At 35.5% G+C, this 22,887-nt stretch overlaps 1 protein-coding gene across 2 annotated transcripts in view; it reads right to left on the reverse strand.

The window, feature by feature from the left end:
- ZFPM2 (zinc finger protein, FOG family member 2) overlaps positions 1-22,887 on the reverse strand; it is a 288,963-nt gene that overhangs the window by 202,959 nt on the left and 63,117 nt on the right. For both annotated transcript variants that reach the window (XM_088529792.1, XM_088529791.1), the window contains one exon: positions 11,962-12,063. In XM_088529792.1, coding sequence (XP_088385918.1) covers positions 11,962-12,063 — 102 coding nt within the window. The remainder of the gene's footprint in view (positions 1-11,961; positions 12,064-22,887) is intronic.

A 22,887-nucleotide genomic window follows, 5' to 3' on the forward strand; every position in this document is an offset into this window, starting at 1 on the left:
TATATATAAAGAAAAAAAATCTTAGATATTAAGACAAGCATTTTCACAAAAAAAAAAGTTTTAAAATACAAGATAAGGAAGTTAATAAACAAAGGAAATCAGTGAAATAACATTCTGTAATTCACAGAAACTCAAAAATTTACAATCTGCATTCTTTAATTATTGTATTCCAAATTCAGCATTGTCCTAAAGGCAATTTGCACATCCTTTAATGCCCTTTTATATTGTCCCAGTAGCAGAACTGAACCATTAGCATTGCTTAGTGCTGTAGCCCTGTTAATATTTGCAGGCTAACAATTTGTTTAGCATGTAGAAAGTCTACACACCTGCCTGGAAGAGTTTAAGGCTCCCATGCTACAAGCTTTTACTTGTGTGTTTAACTTAACGCATGTGAGGAACGCTTTGTTCAAAAGCACTCTTATAAATGCATTTTTTTTTCAGGTGATGGCAAGACTTAGTGATTCTGTCTTGAAGTCAGAAATGTTTGGGCTGCCTTGCAAAAAAAAAAAAAATACAATTCTTCTACTCTTCTACATTTTTTTTCTCCTGGACACTTAATAGATTATCAAATACTCCAAATTATTCCTTCTTCCACCTCTATTAACAACAAAGTCCTTGGCTGATGGATGTCCCCAATGACTGTGGCTGACAATCTTCCTCCTACAGTCTTCCTCCTTCCTTATTTGTAAGTCTCACACAAATGATACATGAACTTACTTAACGAATATAGATGATTAATGTATTAACTCCACTGAGATCAATGGAGCCAGAAATTTTTTATGATACATTTTGATATTCTTAAAGTTTGAATATTTTCAGATAAAATAATAAAATTCCATCCACTGTTGGCATTTATTAGTGTAAGTATTTGCAGAATTTGGATGTGCAGCTCTCTGACAGTACCTACCAAGCTTTGGGGACAAGACTACGCTAAGCTTAGCCACATTTGGACACACCAACTCTACGAACAGTCGCTCAGAACGACATATGGCATCATCAGGAGTGAAGAGTCCTTCCACGGACGGTGGCCACATTAGATTACAGCAGGTAACTTCAGTATTTGCTCTTCTTTATTTATGCATACAGACTGCTTAATATAGATAAAGTCAAGTTCTGACTGCTGGTGAGGAAAATAAAGTCATATTTCACAGTTATGATGTCATCAAAGGACTATATTTCATGGCTATAACATCTTTGCAAATATATACATAAAGTGATACCCCTAAGGAGCCCTACTTGCTAAGTCTGCCCGAGGTCCAGCAAGGTGGACCTCCTTAAATTCCATTTAATGTACATTAAGATTTGAATATCAAGGAAGTCTAAATAGCCTGAGGATAAGAAAGGCATTCTGAGTTTCATACACTGTAGCACACTTGCCATATTACATGAAATTTTCTATATATTATGTGCTGTGTTATCTTCAATTCACTCTTTTTAAATTTCAGCACACTATTTTCCTTTTATGCATTTATCTGTGTATATATGCTTTATACATTATATGTAATTACAAAATTACAGTTCAAGTGAAACTTATATAATATAAAAACTATCACTGATGCAGGCCCAGAATTTCAGATCTTGAAAATGGAATTTGATTGCTTTATTCACTCTAAACCAATATCACTGTAATATCAGCCTTAAGCAATACGGGCTGCGAAAATCATTTGGTTCCGTTTTCCCAAAAAAGGAAAACTGATAGGATTATTTTCACGATAAATTAATTTTACCATGTAATTGCAATTATGACTTCTAATTAATGAATGGTTTCAGCCTCACTAACTAGGTCAGCATTTTTCTTTTAAAAGTATATCATTTTTCTCTTAGATAAGTGTCATGATATGTCCAAGCTTTGAGGAAATGCACATAGCATTTTTCTAAGACAATGATCCTAGAAATCTGAGTGAAAGTAGTGTGACATGCTTTGCCACATATTACACATATCTTCTTTTACATGAAACATAAAAAAAGGCTTTTTAATAAGTACAATTTCGAGTACTATTAGAATATTATTGAATTTCATGACTCAGTTTTCCCATATGTAGAATATGATGCTCTGAGACCAAACAATTAGTAGGAACTATTACTATATTGCATCCCAGTTATCAATAGGCATTGTAAAAGATATTGCTCAGAGGTAAAGCTAAAGAAGAATGGGTTTTTGGTAATGAGAAATATTGATACAGAATATTATCAAGGTAACCTGAATCTTTTTTATATGCCATGAAGGACAGAGTTCAATGCTCCTTATTCTCTACTGTTTGGTCACATCACATGTTTGAAGGCATCATAGTTATATGCAAGAAAGCTTCTTCAATGTCCCCTACAGATGTCCTCTGGCACGTATATACTATTTAAATTCTACATTATTCCTCTCCCATTCACATCCCTGTCAACAACCTTATCACACCGTTCTCTGATTCCAGATGATTCACGCATCGTGGCATGAAGATACAGAAAAGAAAATTAAGGAAGTTGTAACTATTAAAACAAGGATTAGCAGGACAAGATGAGAGAAAAATAATTTCCTTGGAAGAGGCTCAAAATTTGATGGCTAAAATGTTATGGATATAGTAATTAAGCAAAATGCTAGCTCTTATCATACTGCAACACACCAAAATATCTATTGTTTTGTTGTAGGATTTTTTTTTCTGTTGCTAGAAATAGACATATATTTAGACAGTACCTCTTAAAGAAAATAACCATGACAAGTTGAGATCCAATGCGTCTTTGAAAAGTAGTCAATATCTAGTGTTGAGCAATTCTATAACTGGGGTAAAAAAGTCTTCTCTGAAAGTCAAAAAAGTTCATATAATGCAGATAAAAGCATCAGGTAAATAAAGTTTAAAATGATACATTACTTCATCAAACATATTAAACATTTTGAAGCCTTTACAATGTCGCACTTAAGTAAACTGGAAACAGGACTGTTCTATACCTAAGAAAACTCTCTTGATGAATGCTAATCATGAGAGCTGTCTAGATAAATACATTCTGTATGAGAACTAATATTTATTTATACATGCAGGCCAAAGATTTCTGTACTGATTAGTGGTTTTGGTACCACAACATGAGTATCAATTTTTGGATAACTTAAAGAAGTCTTATTTTCACACAGTGATGTAACTCAAAAGCCAAGCTTCTTTTAGAATTAGCCAACCCTAAGTGTACATACAAGCCACTTTTGAACATTCTGTCTAAAGTATATGTTGAACTTATGTACAAATACGAAAGATAACAAATATTTTGTAGTCATCTTTGAGCATTATTAACACAGCAGCAAAACTCTGAAGCTACACACTTTGTACAGTCACACAATACAAGGAAGTCAAAAACAAAAGGCTGCAATGTTGGTATTTTTCAGAGTTGGTAGCACAATAATATTCTCTTAAGAATTCTTATTTTAAACTGTACTGGATTTATTTAGCTCAAAATCAATATATTTGGAAAAATTAAAGGACCTTTGAAAAGAGGAACATTTGAAAAACTATTTCAAATCTTAAAATCTAATTCAGAGCTAATCTGTATCTGACTGAACTAAAAAAATCCCAAACAGGAATTTTGTCTTTAGGGCTTTATCTCAGTCCCAGGCCACCTCTGCCCATCTCCCTTTCAGGGCTCAGAGCCCTTCTGGGCGGATTGTGTAATTTTATAGGGTAAATATCAACATTCGGTTTATCACTGACATGTTGCAATAAATTTTTACTTGCAGCAAAAACTAGTTTTTTCAAATGGAGATACAGTGGTTCCCGATGATACCGTTTTATTGTTTTCATTCCACTATTCCAACTACTTTGTTATGACGTCCTGAAGGGGTAGGAGGACAAGGTGTTTGAAAATCAAAATATTTTCTTTAATGACACACTAAACATAGGATACATCATTGAAACTAACTGAAACCTGCCAATTTAAGCAGTAAAATTAGCACCTCTCACTAGCTGCCTACGTACAATGCGTGGACGGTACATTTTCACATTGAAATAATGCTGTGTTTTGTATATACTCCAATATACTCCAATTAACACATCCATCCTTCGACTGTTCAAGGCAGTGCTGCTATGCAGTATTCTGCATGCAAGAATCTTAGCTGAATTAATGAGAACACAACAAAGAGCAAAATAGTTGTGGACCAATTACATGTCCCTTTTGATTCTCACCCCATCTGTTTCCAAAACCAGACATTGTTTCCTAGTCCTTTGCAATTAGCAGGGTGTTAGATTGTCTTTATGACCAAACTGCAGTGGAGACAGCTGAAAAGTGCAAAGCTTTCCGCCAGCCTCTGCAGGTCCCTTGGTGCATGAAACTACAAGAAACAATGTATTGTAATGCAGATGTTCATTGATTCCCTGCAGAATATCACAGAGTAGGAGTCCTTCACAGTGTGACCTACAGGGATTTGTACTTTACATAATATCCACTATATAACATACCATGCCATAAGCGAGGCTCCTAGTGAATCTGATCATTTGTCCCTTGCACATGTCTTTCCCAGCTATCAACTTCTTCAGAGAACAAGAAGTCTTTTGTGCTTAAAACATAAATGCCAATCAAAATAGAAAGCATTTCTAATCACTTTTCATTCAGAGTTCATTGCCTTTTACGATCCAGGCCTCATGCTGGATGTACACAGAAGTGAACCAAAGAATTCAGAAAGATGCTGGATCAATTTCAGATCTTGCAACTTTCCCGGTAACACATCAAAATAGTTACAAAGAGTAATTTACACCTAACACCGAGCAAGAAATGCCTTGCTGTGTCAGATGGGAAGATAAATGCTCAGAAGTATTACACAAATATTGTCAAACTAAAACCAACACACTCAATGTTTCACCTTTCTAAAGCATTTTGTCTAGCATAAAAATGCTAGTGTTGCATTTGATAATATTCTAAAAGGATATTTGATTAAATAAAATCAAACCTCTGTGAATGTAAAATGTCCTTAGGAGAAAATGTTACTTCTAAACTGGAGCCATTTCTACAGCATCCGATTTTGAAATGAAATTTAAACCCACACACATTAGTTGCATATGACAATGACAACCAAATCATGGCAAACATGATCACGATAAAACAAATGGCAAATGACAAAACATTTGGAATGCCTGACAAAGGCTCAATATTTAGTGATGAGCCTGCTGCTTATTGATATGTTATGTTGCAAGTCAAATTAGGCAATGCTTATCTCCAACTTTGCAGAATTCTGCTGTACTTGCACCTTAAATCACAACATAGAGCTATAAAAGTCACCATAATAAAAAAGTAACATCAAGATAGCGAATTATCTCGTAGTTTTCAATAGTAAACATTGCCTATTCACTAGATTCTATGGAATTATGTCTGCATCATACCTCATTTTTCTCTTAAAGAAACATTCCTGTCTAATTGGCAAGGTTTTAGCTCGTCAGGCTACGTTGGCCATAAAATGAAGGCTCTTCATAACATAATCACATCTGTTATACCTGTTCAGTGGACACATGACAGCCTGGTACCCACAGAAGTCAAAACTGTATGTGGGAAAGATGTCAGCAAAGGTCGGATCACTACTTACATGTTATTTCCCACCAGCTCTCACTGTCTCTCATCTTTCAGGTGTGTGCAGAGAAGAGGATCACTTGAAGGAACAGCCCCTTTATGTAGTGGTTAGGTCCCTTGTAGGCAAAGGAAGGTCAATCACATAGGCCAGGGAATGTTTCTGGACACTGAAACCTCACACTACGGAATGGACCACATCCACATGCTGGAAAACTTCCTTAGGCATTAAATAGGTCTTTGCATGCAAGCTACCTATTGAGAACACTCCCTGGACCTACTCCTAAACTCTGGGAATGACTGGGAAGACTGCCAGCTAGCCTGAACCAAAACCACACCAGGGACCAGTTGAACACATCATTAATATAAACCATTGAATTTACTAACACAGGTGCGGGAAGTTTTCCTCCAGCTGTTACCCCTGCATCTTCTCATGAAGAGACAGGAACATGTTCATCATATCGGAGCAGAGAGACAGGACCATTGGGAAGGTCTGCAGGAGGCAGAAGGCTGCTACAGCCCACAGAATAATTCACCCAACAGCCCATCATTCAATAATCCAATCCTGGAACTGCCCCTGGAAAAAGGGCTGCCAGGAGTTGGTCAGTGGCAAGATGAATATGCAGAGGCTTCTACAAATATTTATAGGTTAAATACTAAGAACGACCATTTACAAAAATATAAATCTCAAGATGTCATGCTTGCAGCAGAAGTTTGGCAGTAAGTCCCAATGAGGTAAGGACAGGATCTGTAAATTATAGTCATTAGCTACACCGTTAAGGTCAAATGAGTTGAATATAGGTGAAGACTCCTTGGTAAACAATGGTTTTAGTAAACCAGATGTAAAACAGAACGCCCTGCAGAATTCTCTAGAGAGTGTTTCAGGTTTCAATATATGAAAAAGGACTGTGAATACTACAGTCCTTGACGACCTAGCTCAGCTCAATACACCAGAATGAAATTAATGTGAAATTCTGAATTTAATGGCATGGTCACCTCTGCAAACAGCTCCACCACTGGGATCCAAACCACAAAGTCCATTTCCTTCCTCAGCCCTTCTCTCTACTATCACTGCACACCTCGCCAGATTCCAGTGTTAAAATGTGCCTGGAGTGCAAGGCTTAACTTGATGGCTATCAACACCATACTTGGGCTATTCTGAATGTGCCTGACCTCCTCCTGGTTCCAAGACAGTAGTAGAAACTGGATTAAGATCCACAGATTTTTTTTTCCCCTCTTCCTCCAAGGTCTCTTCCCACTCCCGCCTCTCCCAGTATGGGCTCTCTGCCTTTAATCCAACATCCACTTCACTACAGAAGATTTATTTAGACTGCCTCTTGTTTCATAAAGGGCTCCAAAAGTCTGTAGTGATTTTGACACTTTGTTATAATGTTTCTATGACCCCCCCCTCTAAGCCCCCTCCTTACATACCACACCACCATCCAGCCTCATTTTCATACGGATACAAAGCATCAGGATAAAATGATGGTTCATTATAGTGGTACAGAGCTCTTATCTTCATCCGGCAAGAGTCATTTCCTTCCAAAGATTGAAATGCAAATGTGAAAATTAATGATAACTGCATTATCTGATAGCAGAGATAATACCGATTCACTGTCAGAGTAACACACAGTCATTCTATGATTTCCTCTGCTTCTTCACAATATTCTTCTTACTGTCAGACTATATCTATGGTTAACTATGTTCCATGGATTTTTGTTAATTTACATCAAATAGCATTTCCAAGATCTTATATCTAGCACATTTTCCCAATCAAAAAAGAAACGAAATCAGGACAGTAATCTCCAAGTCCTTCTTAGGACTGGTTTAAAAAGAAAGAAAGGAAAAAAAAAAAAAAAAAAGAGAGAGAGAGAAGGAAAAAAGGAGGGAAAAAAAAGGCTATCATTAGTGTCTGTTTACATCTCAGTTCTCTACCAATCATTCCACTCTGACACACTTCTACCTTGTAACCCAAACTGTTTATAGTAGTGTTAAATAATGTGGAGTGAGCCCAAACATATATTTACAGCGATTTCTTAGAGGAAAAGCTTTTCAAACTACCTTTTATAACAGGTAGAAATACGAAGCTTGCATGTGAAATGTTCACTAGAACCTTTTTGGCCCACATCTTGCTAAAGTAACATAGAATTCACATAAAATACTGTTCCTCTGTATCTTTCAATAAAAATTAACAGCGCCATAACACACAGCTTATCATTACTTTAAAGCACTATTTAATTTGCTATTTACTGTTTTTTTTTCTTACACTAACACATTGTAAGAAAAACTATCAACCTACAATGATAAGAAAAAGAATTTATACAGTCCTATATTTAAGTAGCCTTCATACTTTTGTCTAACACTTCTTTGATATATGCATACGTGTTATGATGAATCACCACAGATGTCTTCATCCTGCCTTACTATTATCAATAGCAGAAGTTCGATTGATTTACTAGAGGCAGAATTTTACATGTGGGAAGCTTTCCCTTTATGTGCAAATGAATACAAACATACTAAAAAATCATAAAATGGCAACAAGACTTTTGGTCTTATTCTTCCATTGCATACTCTGCATGTGGGAAAATATTATCTTCTCTCCCTTTTCAAGAAAAACCCAAATATATTTTAATTTTCTGACTACCTAACACACAAAATAGCATGTTCTGTAAGTAAATTGTGTTCTCTTGCAGCCATGAAAATAAGAATCCATGTAGGGAACAAAGGTGACAAAAGAATTAGATCCTGAAGAGCTGGACCTGAATTTTGGAGCGGGAGATTAATTCCATACGTGTAAATGTTCTATACTCAATTCCTGAATTGTTAAGATAGACTTCAGTATATTAAAAGTCATATATTACATATCCAGATAAAATTTCGTCAATGGTTAAAACACTCACTATTGCTGCTACTTGGCTTAGGTATTTATTTATCCTGTTTTTGCATTGATTTGAAGTTTGATTTTTTTTTTAATTTTATTTGAAATGGAACTATAAAAGCCTTTAATAAAAGTTCCTAATTAAAAAAAAAAAATCATTAAAACTTTGGGGAAATCTGTTCTTAAATTCCAAGTCAGGATTCATGCTTTTTCATTCAAATATTTTCTCCATTTTGATAAAGTTCATATTTGTAATTTTTAAAAATTCTGTTCATGTATAAAAACATGGTATATAGATTCTAAGTAAGCAATAGTACCTTTTTTTTTTTTATTTGTCGAGATGGTGAGTTAAACATGCTTGCTTAAACATAAAACATACTTGGTTCAGCATTATTCTAGTTTAGGAGCCTGATGTCTACAGTTGTCAGAGACTTTAAGAAAGTTTTGGTAGTGGCCGCATCCGACCTCTGTTTCATTCCCAGTTCTCCCAGGTTAGCAGGTTTGTGTTCTTACATAGCCTAGATGGGAGCTTAAAAGAGAACGATCCTATTCTCTAGTGTGGTTGATGAAATACAGATGAAATACAAATACAGAGAAAATACAAATGAGATCCTTCTTTTGTCCATTATGTTAAACATTGATGCTGGCCTCAGATGCACTGTTATCCTGGCAAGAGCATAAAGGTTATGAAACGATACCCATTTACTCATATCAAGGCATGCATGTGATAACAAATGCTATATTTAAGGCTGTAAAATGATCTGTGCTTTTATTTCCTCTCAACTTTTAAAGACATATTTCTTTTCACATAAAATTTGTCCAAGTCCATTCTTGCTGTGCAGACTCTTCCTATTCCTTGGATTTTTGCTGTTAGCCATAATGAAAAAAGGATCATGTCCTCAACTCTGTGACAATAGGTAACCTCAGTTTCCATTATTTGATAGAGTCTTCTCATTAATATGAATTTTTAAAAATAAGGATTAGTTTGAAAAATGTTGAGGTAAACTCCTAGTGAGTGCACAGTTCAGGCACCATCACTGCAGAAGTCCTTGGTGGGGAGTGAAGCACACATAACCTTGCAATCTGCCTCAGCAGAAATTGTTTGAAGCTACAACACATTTAACTATAGATTTTCCTTCATAAAATATTCTAAACACCAAGTTTGAGGACTGCATGTGAACCATATAACAATGCAAATTTTTAAACAAAATAAACTTCAGTTTGTATCTGGACGCTTGCGTTTGACTTATCCATGAGTAAGTTATTATTAACACATAACTCAGAACTTCAGTTCCTGGCCAGCGCCAGTTCTGAAAATAACAATATGCTCTCACAGCATAAAAATAAATAAAATTACCAAATAGCTTTCATGAATAGTGTCATTTACAAGAATCCTTGAATTATCACCGTCCAAATTATCACGCTGGAATTCTGAGAGCTCCGTCTCAGGAAGGAGCTCAGAGACGGACCCGATCGCAAACAACACAGGGCCACCTAGTCTTGGAGGGGACATCTCTATCGTGGGCTGGTAATGCGCTGCAGCAATGTCTTTGCTGGTTCTGTTCGTGGTGTTTTAGTATGTCCATGAATAAGTAAAAAAAATAAGTTTTCCTCAAAGACATGAAAGAAAACGTTATCTTGTTTTTTTGTACTGCACGGTTGAAAATGATCTTCTGTTAATCACTGCTTTTTCCATATCAATAAATAAACAAATTCATTTCAGAAAGCATACAAGATGGATAGCTTGGCATGTGGTACGTACCCATTCCTTTCCATTTTTCTTACACTTGATTCCCTTGTAATGAATCAATATTTAAATAAAATAAAGCTTCGGATTTCATGTTTGCAGCCATCAATTTTCTAAGGTCATTCTAAGGTTTTCTAAGAGGAATTTGATCTTATTTCAACTAAAAGTTATCAGTAAATATGGCTAAATACAATTTACAAGTTAACATCAAGGAGAGTCAGGGAATATGTATATTATCAGAAAACAAACAAACAAACAATAACTTTATGCTATAAAAACACTTTTGAAACTTTTATAAGCTAGTTCTCATGAGGAAGAGCAACAGGCAACAATAAAAAACTCAACCGTATTGAAATACAGTTTAAACAAAAAAGCAACAAAAGATAACCATTTTAAGAGAGAGTTTACTTCTAATGAAACAAAGAAAAAATATACATTAATTCCTGACAGCCTCTAAATCTGTAATAGCTGGAAAAGGCTATTTTACTTTATTCAAAGATGGTTTTGTGTTATTTTAAATGTATTATAATGTATTTTAATAGTAATATTTATTTTATTTAATATCATAATTCTTCATTTAGAATATCAACTTGTGAATTATCATTAAAACATTTTAAATGACATCATAATAATCAGATATACTTGTCTTCATTTTTGTTTGCATAATATCTTACAGCTATTTGTTTCAGAAAATTTCTATTAGTGGTGGTGTTCTCTTTATGCAAGGCATATAATAATTTGCAAAACCAAGTAAGGATGAAAATATGATTGAAATATAGGAAATTTTCTAATAAAATATTATTATGGCATTATGAATTATTGATAGAACGCTTCCAGAACTCTTTCTCATATGCTCATCTTTGTTAAGGAAAATTTGCATTAGAGACACAGCTATTCTCAGGTTATGTTTGGCTTCAAATACCTATTTTCCAAGCAGAATTATTAAAATATAGTAAATATAAGATTTTAACGTCCATTCCACAGCCCATACCCAATGAAAACATTGCATTGAATTGAAGGAGGGAATTGCCTTATTCAGAAATACAATTTATACCTTTATCTTAGGTATTTTAATGGTACAAGACAGGTTTTACATATTTATGCTGAACAGATGTTTAGAAAGCATTCTTATGCAACTATCACATCTTAGCAATGCATGCCTGCATCATCTTCACTTTTCACAACAAAAGATGTTACTGCAAATTACTGTTTTAATGCGAAGTTCTAACACTTTACTGATTGCAATCTGAGAATTTCTCTTTTAATTGAAATCAATGACCACATGCTCACTGATTTGTATCAAGCTAAAACTGGTAAGAGAAGTCCTTGAAAACATTCGTCGTACCATAACACATACCTATTTGTTAAGCTCAATGTGCTGCTCCATGGAGGAAGAAATCTTTAGAAGATGCACGGGTGTTTGGTCTTGTGGCATCAAACAACAGAGTAAAAAAGAATCTACCTTAATGCACTCGGGGATCTATCACTTAGCAATAAATTTTAATCCTAAAATTCGAAGCAAAATTTTTCTTTATTTCAAGCACAGCTCTAAGGCATTGTACCTTACACAATTTACTCACAAAACAGTATGGCCAAAACAGCTTTTTAATCAAGACCTTTATCTCAGTATTTATCTGTTGATATCCTTGATATGAAAGCAGATTAAGAGAAACAAACCATTTGAAAAAAAAAAGAAAAAGCCCTAAAAGTAAAATATCTTTATATATATATATATATATATATATATATAAAACCCCTTGAAATCAGTAGTTAAAAATTTTTCTCAGGGATTGCAGTTGCATTTTCCTACCTGGCCCATCCCAATCTTCTGTCTCCACAGCAAGTTGCCCGGGTTTCTCTGCTCTTGCATCACCGTCTGATTCTGCTGTCTCCTGGATGCCTTCTTCATTGCCTGAAAAACAAAGAAATACAGTATTGACATATTTCTACAGAAACCTTTAGGCAGAGCTCCCACAGTATCCAAAGCAGTGTTCACTTGTGTAAGTGAGAGTAAATACATGTCTAAAAGCACAGAGGCCAAAATGTGTTATTAGGCACAGCAATCTCTGAATTCCCAGTGCGTCAAAATAAGCCCCGAATGCTAATTCTGTTATGAAACAGATCTTGGAAATCGGCATTTATCGGTGCACTTAGAAAAACAGAATCACAGCTTGCACCTAGGCTGCAAAGTAGTGAACAAAAAGTCACAAGTTTGCACGCACAAAAGAGAGAAAGGAATCAAATTGTTATTTCCAGGCTAAAGGACTGATTAAACAAAAAACAAACAAACAAACAAAAAAAGCTTTCAGTTAAATGCTTTGTCCAACTGACCCCTAACTGCTGCTTACGTATTGCAGATTAATGATGCTCACTGCAGAGATGTGGTCCCCTAATAATTCTGGCATTTCTGACAACTAATGGAGACCTATTCCATTGTATTTAGAAAAAGTAGGGAGCTTTAAAGGCTTTAAGCTACTGGAAATCCCTATAACAACTTTCTCTCTGTAAACCTTAAAGAACCATAACATTTCTGATGAATTTTAGGCTGTTTGGTACCTAAAAGTACTTGAAATGGCCTGTTTGCCTCCAATAGCTATGCAGTGTACAACAGTGTATAGATATATGATACAGATTATGCTCATGTTAGATTTTAAGAGGTGTCCACTTAAATATTATTTGAAGAATTTATCATTGAATGTGCTTTTATTTCAGTCAAGCAATGCTTCTAGGTAAGTTCCATGCAAAAAGTATTTGGAAAAACACTATAAACAAAAATATTGAAGGTGAAGGATTTACACGGTAGTGGTCCCAGTTACATTACATAATAGTGGTCCCAGCTGCAGTAAGAGCAAGTGTTAAGAGTATATATTCAAGACAGTAACTTAGTGTGCTTATAGACTTGGGGTTGCTCTGGGTAGGTTGTTTGTTTGCTTCCTTGTTTGTTTGTTTTTCTTTAACTAATGAATCCAAGAAACCCCTTGCATAGGAAGATATTATGAAGAATAGAAAAATCATAGCTACACGTTAAACTATTAACAGTTACACAGAACTAAGTCATGGTTTAATTTTTGTACAAACACACAAACTTTGAAAGAAAATTTTGTCCAACGGAAGAGTGTTAAAAGCAAATGCTTTCAGAATCTGAAAGTCAAACTGCTTGTTGATTTGATTAGAGTAAAGCAAGAAGGAGCAAAAGTAGAGCAATTAGGGAGTAACTTGCAATTTTTTTTTCCGCTCGTGATAAGAAAAGCTTTTATTAGCAACATAGGTAAAGAAATGTGATTACAAACCATGCCAGATCCCCATATGTTATCAATGGAGCTATATTTATACTTGATAAGATTGTGACCCAGAGTTTTCAAGTACATGATTGTATACAAGCATGAAGTATTAACTTTATGTGCACATGTAGCATCTTTGAGTAATGTATTCTTTCTTGCATTCATAAAACAAGTAGTTTTTGAAATCTTATATTTAAGATTCTGATAATCGACTACTCACACCAACAAAACACCAAATTCACTCCAGACTCTGCTAACAAGCACTATAAATATAGTTCAGTGCATTCACAGGCACATAAAGCTAAAAAGGCATCATGAATATCTAGTATAGCTTTCTGTGTTCATACACTGTATAATTTTACCAAGATATTTGGAGTTCATGTGCTTCAATTCAATCTCGTTATCTTTTAGAAGAGGTTCTTAAAGATTCACATGCAGAGAAATCCATCAAGTTTCTTGCAAGTAGATTTAGCAATTATTTGTCTTTACCAACTGCCCAATTTTGCATTAGAATTTCTCTAGTTAGTTTGCAGTAATTGAACAGAGTTTTTCCTTTTGTCAGATTGACAGAGGAATGTCAATAATTACTTATTATCAAGTATTTCTACCTCCATAGCTACTCATGGTTGTAACAAAGCACTCCTATGGAAGATAAATGACACTTCTCCAAAGTTCAGGTCTGGCCAAATAACTCCAGTTTGCTCCAAATTGTCATAAGGCACTTCCGAAGAAGCACTGTTTTAACTCAAGCTTTATAATCACTCGATATACCTCTTAAAATACTCTTTGCATTTACTTCTTATACCAAAGAAAATGTTTTTTTCCTCCACTGTAAACAGATCTATGTGGGCAGATTTTTTTTAAAGCCCTTAAAAATAATAAGAAAAATCTTCGGATAGAACCCAAGCATGGAGAATTTTAGTTCCAAAATATAAAATTTTCCAGACTATAATATATGCAAACCTAGCGCAAGCATGCAAATTTGAGTATTCTTTCAATCAAAGCACCCAACCAGAACATCAAACAAATAAAACTATTAGAATTGAAAGAGAAAGAGAAACTTATGTGAAAAGATTGTACTGAAGGGCAAAAGAAGGACAGAGCTAAGGCATACAATCTACAGCATTAAGTATTTAACTCTTTGGAAGATGAAGATCTGAAGGTTTATCTTAGCAGACACCTTAACTTTTCATCATCTCACATTTTCAGTGTTTCATGAAGTCTTGTGTTACATGTGTTTCATAATCAGATTTTCATGAACTAATACATGTCCTGTGCAATTAGAGTAGAACAAAATATGCATAACTTACATTAAGGAAAACTATGCTTCCCAACTAAAACTACTTGAGATTGCTTATGTAAATATTTTCTACTATTTGCCAACTACCAAGTCCACGTGTTACACACCCGAAATATCTCAACATTATCTCTTCAGGGCAGAGAATCTTCTTTGTGCTAAAGCAGCTTGCTTGGGAAACCAGCAAACTATAGATTACTTTGGACTTCATGATCATTCACATTGTATTTTTTTAAGTTACAGAAGACATAACTTTCTATTATACACAGCAATGAGTGGCATAGAATTACTAGCTGTGGTAAATGCTCTAAAAGCAAGCAAAAACTTCTTCTGTGGAAGTTTTTATTCTTATAACAACTAAGATCAGTAAGCAAATTGTGTCATCTAACAGAACACTATTGCGTTAAAAAGAGACTCATATGAGCAAGAACCTACAATATTGTATGGTACATTTAGTCTGGAGTCTACCAGACTTTCAGCATTTTCTCTACATTTAGTTTTAAAACTACATTTTGAGCAGAATTCATCTCCTCCAGCTATAGATGGCTGAAAGTTGGGCTAGTCCAGACTAAATTCCTAAATTTAGGAATAAATAACTAAATATAGACAAAATTCCACAATGACTCATCCCATCCCAAGATGGAGCAAGGAGACTGCTCTTGGTGTCTGAGGTAGCCGAGATGAATCATCCTCTGGAACACACAGTTTAGACCAGGAAACTATCTTTAGCCAGTTAAAGTTAGGTGAAACAAATTTCTGCCTTATGTTTAAGTGCTGAATACATAAAACACTAATTCAAACTCAGAAGAAAAAAAAAAAAAGGCTGCTAAGGTCATATTACAGTACTGCGGTTGTTTGAATAAAATTTTTATTTGATTTTAACTGTTTCTTATCAGAATTAACTGGTTATGTGGCTCTTCCAAAATAGCCCAAAGATGTTTTTTATGTTGTTTTTAATTCCTCATGTTTTTCCAATACAGGAGATTGAAGGTGCTAAACCACCAACCGTAGCTGATCATGGTATCTGAAAATTGCAAAGGCTCATATTGCTCGAAACCTGTGAGGCAGAACTCCAAAATCACGGTCAACATCGACAAACAGGAAAAGAGAGACTTTAATATTAACATGTAGGTCACCTCAATATTTTAAACAGAAAATAAAGACTTCTCATTTTTTTACTGAATCATCTTAACAGAAGTAATCACAATATTTCACGGAAATCACATGGGTTGGCAGATATTTTCAACTCTGCTGTTTTAATCCATGTTGTTCCTATCAATATTAGCCTCTTATAGAAATTGTCATACAATATAACTATTGAACTTTCCTGACTAGAAATGTTACAGCTGCTGTTAGTCACTCTATAATACATTTTGCAATCAGTTAAATCAACAAAGTATTTTTTTAACAATGAACAGTTCAGAACTGACAGATCTACTTTCTTGTTCACAACTGCTTATCACAGCACAGATATCATATATGTTTTCCAGGTGCTTCCTATAGTTAGGATACCTTCACAGAAGCCGCTCACGAAAGATAAGGTCATAAAAGAGATGAAAAGTGTGCAAGCTTCATACACTCATGGTTTTATCATCAGACAAAATAGCTTTGGGTGAAGGACTGCAGCACTCACAAACAGCACATTATAGCTTATACTAAGGTGAGAGAACATTAAAAGTTTGAAATTCAGATGTGCTCATGGTTCCTGGCAGCATAAATGTAAGCAATTAAATTGTTGATATTCTAATACAGCTGTTCAGAGTGAAACAGCACTTCCCAATTACAATAAATCAATTCAAAAATAAATTGTTATGAAGCCTGTACCATTCTGTACTGCTAAAAGGGAAAACAGATTTGATTCAGAGACTTGGGAGTTCATTCCCTGTAGATTTTAATTCAGCTTAATCTTAAGTCCTTTAACTGGTCAGCATGACTTGTCATGAAGAAGGCGGCTTTCTAAGATGTTGGGGACAAAAGATGAAGAGCTCTTTCCTCCTTGCCACCACTATCTATAGCTGCAAGAACTCCAGGTCTTGTGAAAGAAGAACTTTGAAACTGCACATAAAATTAGCTAGTACTTCAGCAACTATAGGTCAGAATATTAAATTATCCCTTATGATTTGCCTTATCACAGGGCCTACTAGCATGGATGACAAGACTACAGCAACTACAGTGTAATATGAAATAGTTCGTGCTACCAGAAGTTGCAAGAAGTTCAGAGAAACGGAGTCAATGTTTTCCAAAGAGACTCTCGTGAAATTCAGGCACGGGGAGAAGAGAGAATTTACAACTCTCAGCACTCTGATGTCACTTAAGCTGACACATATCAGAAATAACTCCAAAGAAGGCCACCAAAATCAGCCAAGACTCTGCTGTACAATCACAGTAAGTTCGAGCAAAACTTGGCCCTCCAATGCCTGACTTGATAACTTACCTGAAAAAAACAACTATTCTACATGTTAACCCACCAAAATTTATTTCAGATTATACTAATCATTTCAATATTTTGCTTCTTTGTAACCAATTATTGTATTTTCTTGTGCTGATTAACAATTATAATTTATTCTCATTTGAAATAACTGTGTGCTTCTAATGGCCCTGAGCAATCTTGAAATTATTTATCCAGCAAATGTCAGAAATAATGCATAGTCTGTTACCCAAACTTTCAGGAAAGGTCTGTGAATATCCATGCATGAATGATTACCTACATGTGTATAACATGCTGCTAAGTCTCCAAATTAAAGCTACAGACATTATTTTGGTCCAAGTAAAAATCATCACACTGTTTAACAGAATGCCATTTTGACAGCTTGCCATTTTGACACAATAATGATGTTACAAACCTGAATCAGTTATTTCTAATTAACTGTTTGTTCAGTTCAACTACTGAATTTTTCTCCTGGGATAAGATATGGTTGTGCTTCAAGTTCACCTAATCTTTCTGGTTCTCTAAGTGTTTCTCATGTTGTCATTTTTGCATTTTCCACTTTTGAAGTCCATTCACAAAAAGGACCACGAATTCTAATGAATTTCACACAGAAAAGTGAAAATGTTCCTGTAAACTGTATTTCAGCCTTTCCTTCTATTAATTGGTTTTATATTTGAATTAATTTTTAACGAGCAACTGCTGTGTCAATAGTACTAACTACAAGTATCATATAGGTATATGGTCTAGCAGAAATCTTCCATAAATTAAAAGAGGAAATAAATACAGATATGTATAGCAAGTTGGAATACAGGCTTGCATGGCTCAAAGCAGTGGTCTCAGAAAAGCAACATGGTATTTTTGTAAAGGTACTTAGATGCTCCAACATGAAGAATAATTTGCTGGGTCCTAAATATAATTTCCAAAAATGATTTTGATGGAAATCAGCAATCCATGAGTTTCTGAGAATTCTCTGAAGCAGAACAAAGAGATGACTTCAGAGAGAACCTAGCAAGTTTCAAAGTGCAAGTCAGAAGACTTTTCGGCATGTTCATATTTTAACTTAAATAAGAATTCTCTTCCTTCCCCACTGCAGAACTACATCTCTCATTAAAATTCCTCATCCAGATGAGAAAAATCTTATTTTATAATGTGCTATCAAAATCATTCATGATCATACACGCCCTGTTTTCCATATGTCACTAAATAATTACTAGTCACATATATCTTTTTACAGAGTAAAATTTTAATTTACTTTGGTGCAAACAGCCTCATGGACTTTTTGAATAATGGACATTCCAAGTGCTCCATATTCTAAATAGCTGGTTTGTACTGTCAGAGTTGTGTTTCCATGTACATGCAGCATTATGCAGAGTTCCAAAAACAGTCTAGACTTCCAAGAAACAATCCAAAGTGAAAGATTTAGCCCTCATAAGTAATTGCTTCTTTTTTTTCTCCTGTTATTCGCTAACAACCAACTAGCAATAATTTTTTTTTATATAAATATTTATCCAATGAGGTCATAAATGTGCAATTTGCTTTGGTTATTTTATTTGGGTTCTTTGAGAGTTAAATTACTGCTAATATTTCCACTTCTGATTGGCAGCACATAGCCTGTGAGCAGCTCTGCTCTTTGGACCTGGGTTGATAATGATGCTTCAGAAATATCTCAAAACTCTTCAGAAATATTCAGAGTTATTGTGTCAAGAGCACCAAATCAGAAGAGGGCAAAAGGAACCTTCATTATAACTGAAATTTATAGGCAGATGTATGGTATACAAAGTAAGAATATGCAGTGAAATTTGTCATTCGTGCATTTCATATTTTAAAGAAGATTACCCTTATTAATTTGCAATTCATATTCCATCAAATTTGAGCTCAAATTTAAGTCAATCCAAGTTCAAGTTACAGAGACATTACAGTTCTTGTAATCAAATAATCCCTTACTCATAACTCCGATAAAACTCACAATTTCATTGTTCTTATGAAAACCAAAATGTGCTGACTGAGAAGGCTGGAGTTACTTTGATATAATGCTTAAAGTTGAGTAAGCTTTTAAGTGTTTCTTTCACTTTATAATTCCGTACAGTTAAAATAATGTTTTCTATCTGACTATTAAATTTTGAAATTTGGTTCTCTCGTTTCATTTTGTGTTACAGTTTTCTTCTTAATGACCAATGATTCCATTTCTCGATTATAGAAGGGTTTGCTTGTCTAATTAAGGCCAGATTTTAATTCCAACACACTTGATGTAAATACTGACACGGATCTCAGGAGGACTGAAAATATGGCTTCAAAAGCTACGTAAGGGGTATCTTGCAGTAGCTATTCTGAAAGCCTTTCAGTGCTCTCAAGTGAACAGTGAAAAAGTAAAATTCTAAATCACTGCAACATTTTTCAGATATCTCCCTCCCCTTCTAGCAAGAAAGGAGGTCAGCCTTTGAGCTACAGTGACAAGAAATGGAAAAAAGAAAAGAAAAAAAAAAGAGGAAAAAAAGAGAAAAGAGAGAGAGAGAGAAAGCGGGACAGGTAAAGCATGAGGCAAATGCATTCAGAAGAAAAAGGGTTCCTCTCCTCTTGGCAGGATCCAATCTAATTACGACCTATCATCCTTCCAAATATCAGAGATTCTCTAGTTCCCCTTCACTCCTCACCGATATTCAGCATTTGATACAGGTTAGATACACAGGATTCAGAAAACCAAATCAAATCAAAGAAAAAGTTGTCTCGGGTGAAGCAGATAGAGATCAACCCGTGGGAAATCCACTCTGCAGAATGCGACAATCCAGCACAGAAACACAGACACACACACAAGTCAATAAGAGCTAATTACTGTGGTTTTGAAAGGAGATGCATGGTGCAGCTACGCGGACTCCTGTTTATCCTAGGAGATGAAAATACATCATCACAAATCCATGCCCTCTCCTGTCTCTGCTTACCAAAAGGAATTAATGTGCCCTTCATTTGGAAAATCTACATAAAGAAAATGCAATGAATTAAAATAGAAAAAAAGTAATAATAAAAACGAAGGAGTATGAGCTCCGGGAGAACAGAAGTATTGCCAGGGAAAGATAATGTCAGGCTGGGGGGTGGGCTCCTGTGCCAAGCAAAGCCGAGGGCTGTGCAATCACCTCTATCAGTGCTCTATCAGTGTCTACACTCCAGCCAAATCCAGAGAAAACAAGGAGTCAAAGATTCAGGTCAATAAGCTTATAGGCGATTTGCACAAACAGCTCCTCCAGCAAGGTAAAAAACAAAGTCATATTGGCTTTTCTTTTTTATTCCTTCTCTTTGAACTCCCTGGTCCAAACACACCCTGGAAATGTCAGTGTTATATGCAAGAATTTAAAGAGCTGAGCTTCTTAATCCCGTTAAGAAATAAGAACAAAGTTGCCTGCAAAGATCTCCTTATTGAGCTCAAAGTGATTATGGTATAGCTGCCTTATGCTGATCCTACTTCCACTTGCTATAGCAAAAGAGGTAGAAATGTGTCATGAAATCCATTACTGAAAAAAAAAGAGAGAGAAACATTATTGATTAAAAAGGTTTCTGGGAGGAAAAAAAAAAAGCTATAAATCTACTTTCTGATCCAGAAATAGAAAAAATAGAAAGCATATTTTTAGTCATTACATGACTAACATGAAAGAGGTAAAGAATATTTACACAGTTGTACACAGGCATATACAGAAACTCACACACCAGAAGAAAAGGGGACATAGAAATAATTTCCAGGGTGTTAAGAGTTGGACTGGTATTATAGATGGCAGCAGGAGAGCTTTGCACATGAGGTATGAAGGCAAAGATTTATGCACAGAAGAATCCAGCTTTGTATACGCTTTTTCTTTTTCCCCTCTGCAGCTGCTTCCCTGAATCTCAAGCCTGACTGCACAACCAGGTCACATGGTTTAACACAAAAAAAATCCAGTCCTAAGCTGGTCTGGTGACAAAATAGTGATACATGAGCAAAATATGGTACATAAGCAGAAAACTCAGTCCAGGTTCTGAGCTCATCTCTCACTACCCATGCAAAATATGCAACTATGGCAATAGATGTGTACTCCGTATGCAAAAGCCCTTATATTCCCCAAATTCTTTTCTTGCTGACTTACAACATATAGATGAATATTCCCGATGGCACTGCATTTCTTTTCCTCCTGCAAAAACACCCAAGGAACAGGAACCTCAATCGGGTGTCAGCAGACTAACTTGCTATGGGCAAACATGATGGTTTGCTCTAAAGATACTATAGAACATAAAAGCATTGCTTCACGAATAAATCAGCCTCTTCCCATCTTTCATTTCTGCCGTGGCTTCCTCTGTCACCACCTGAAGCACACTTAGCAGCAAAGTCTAGAAGCCATCTGCTCTGTAACCTATCGCCACCAACATTAAGGCCACTCAGACCCCATCCACTGAGATCTGCTGCCAACCCTACCTTATTATGGAGTAACTCACTGGGACCCTACATATGAGTGGCAAACAGAAGAGCTGAGCTACAAGAAAAGGGCAAAAGAATTCAGAGATCCTTGTAAATCACGACTTTAAGAAACCGGTAGGTCTTCTTCTTCCAGTGATCAGATACGTATATTTGTCCATATGCCTCTTGCTTTCAAAATAGCCCTGCCTTTTCTCTCATGATGAAAGCCCTTCCTCCATTTTCTCCTCTTTCTCTGAACACAGCTACTTAACTATCTACTAATCTCAAGTGATCTAACCACTCAAGATAACCTTTCCTTGAAAGTTAATTCCTCGCTGAACCCTTCTGCTGAGAAGGGCATAAAGGAAGTGTCATTTGTTTAGTCAGTTCCCACCTCATGAAGGGGACAAGGTGCAAGGTGCCAGTTCTCCCCACCATTTTGGACCGTAACAGGTGCTGCCTCCAAAAACTTTCCAAATAAAAGCGGAATTTTGAGGGTGTTTTCCTGAGGGTGCATACGTGAGGCAGCAGCCTGAGACCAAAAGGCTGCCACTCAGCTATCTTATAGTCAAAACCAACTTGTATTTTCAGCTTGTTTTTGGTCCCATCACCTCCAACTTCTTGTGTTTTGTATTGTTCTCTGGGTTGTGCACCTGTTTTATATCTGCCCTTCTGCTTTTATCATTGTTTCAGGCCTCCAGTTTACTACTACTCTGTGTTAGCATCTCCTTATTCCCTCATTATTCACCTTTAAAAGGAGAAAGTTGTTTTATAGGTTCTAGTTTCTAGGCTTTGGGCCATCCAGTTTATCACTCTTCTGCATAGGAGACAAGCTATTTCCTCCTTATCATCAGCATCTTTGCCAGAAGCAAAAGCACCGGCTAATACGACTTTAATAAATCTTCTCAATCTGAATTTAATCTGAATTTATCTTAATCTGATTCGGATTCTGATTCCAGATACCCACTGCAGAGAAAAGCATCCTTAGCAATGGACACTGCAGGCCAATACAAGGCCAACGGATGGCACCATCAGATATTCTCATTACTCAGATATTCCCATAGATCAGTTGCTAATATGTAAGCATAAATGGCACTTTCCAAGGTCACAAACTGACCAAAAGTATTGTATTTTCATCAAGGCTTCCTCCTACCAAATTTTGGGGTTTTATTCCAAAGAAATGAAGCAGCGCAGATGTGTAGCTCCATGCCTATTTTTTATTTATTATTGTTGTTTCCAAGATATTCTATTTCCCCTAAACTCAGTGTCAAATCTGCAAACAAATTAAACATCTAAATGCCATTTATTCAAAGGCA

The sequence above is a fragment of the Tinamus guttatus genome, unplaced genomic scaffold (genome assembly GCF_059628265.1).
Source record: "Tinamus guttatus ecotype Peru unplaced genomic scaffold, ASM5962826v1 Tinamus_guttatus_pri_ptg000346l, whole genome shotgun sequence".
Classification (NCBI taxonomy): Eukaryota; Metazoa; Chordata; class Aves; order Tinamiformes; family Tinamidae; genus Tinamus; species Tinamus guttatus.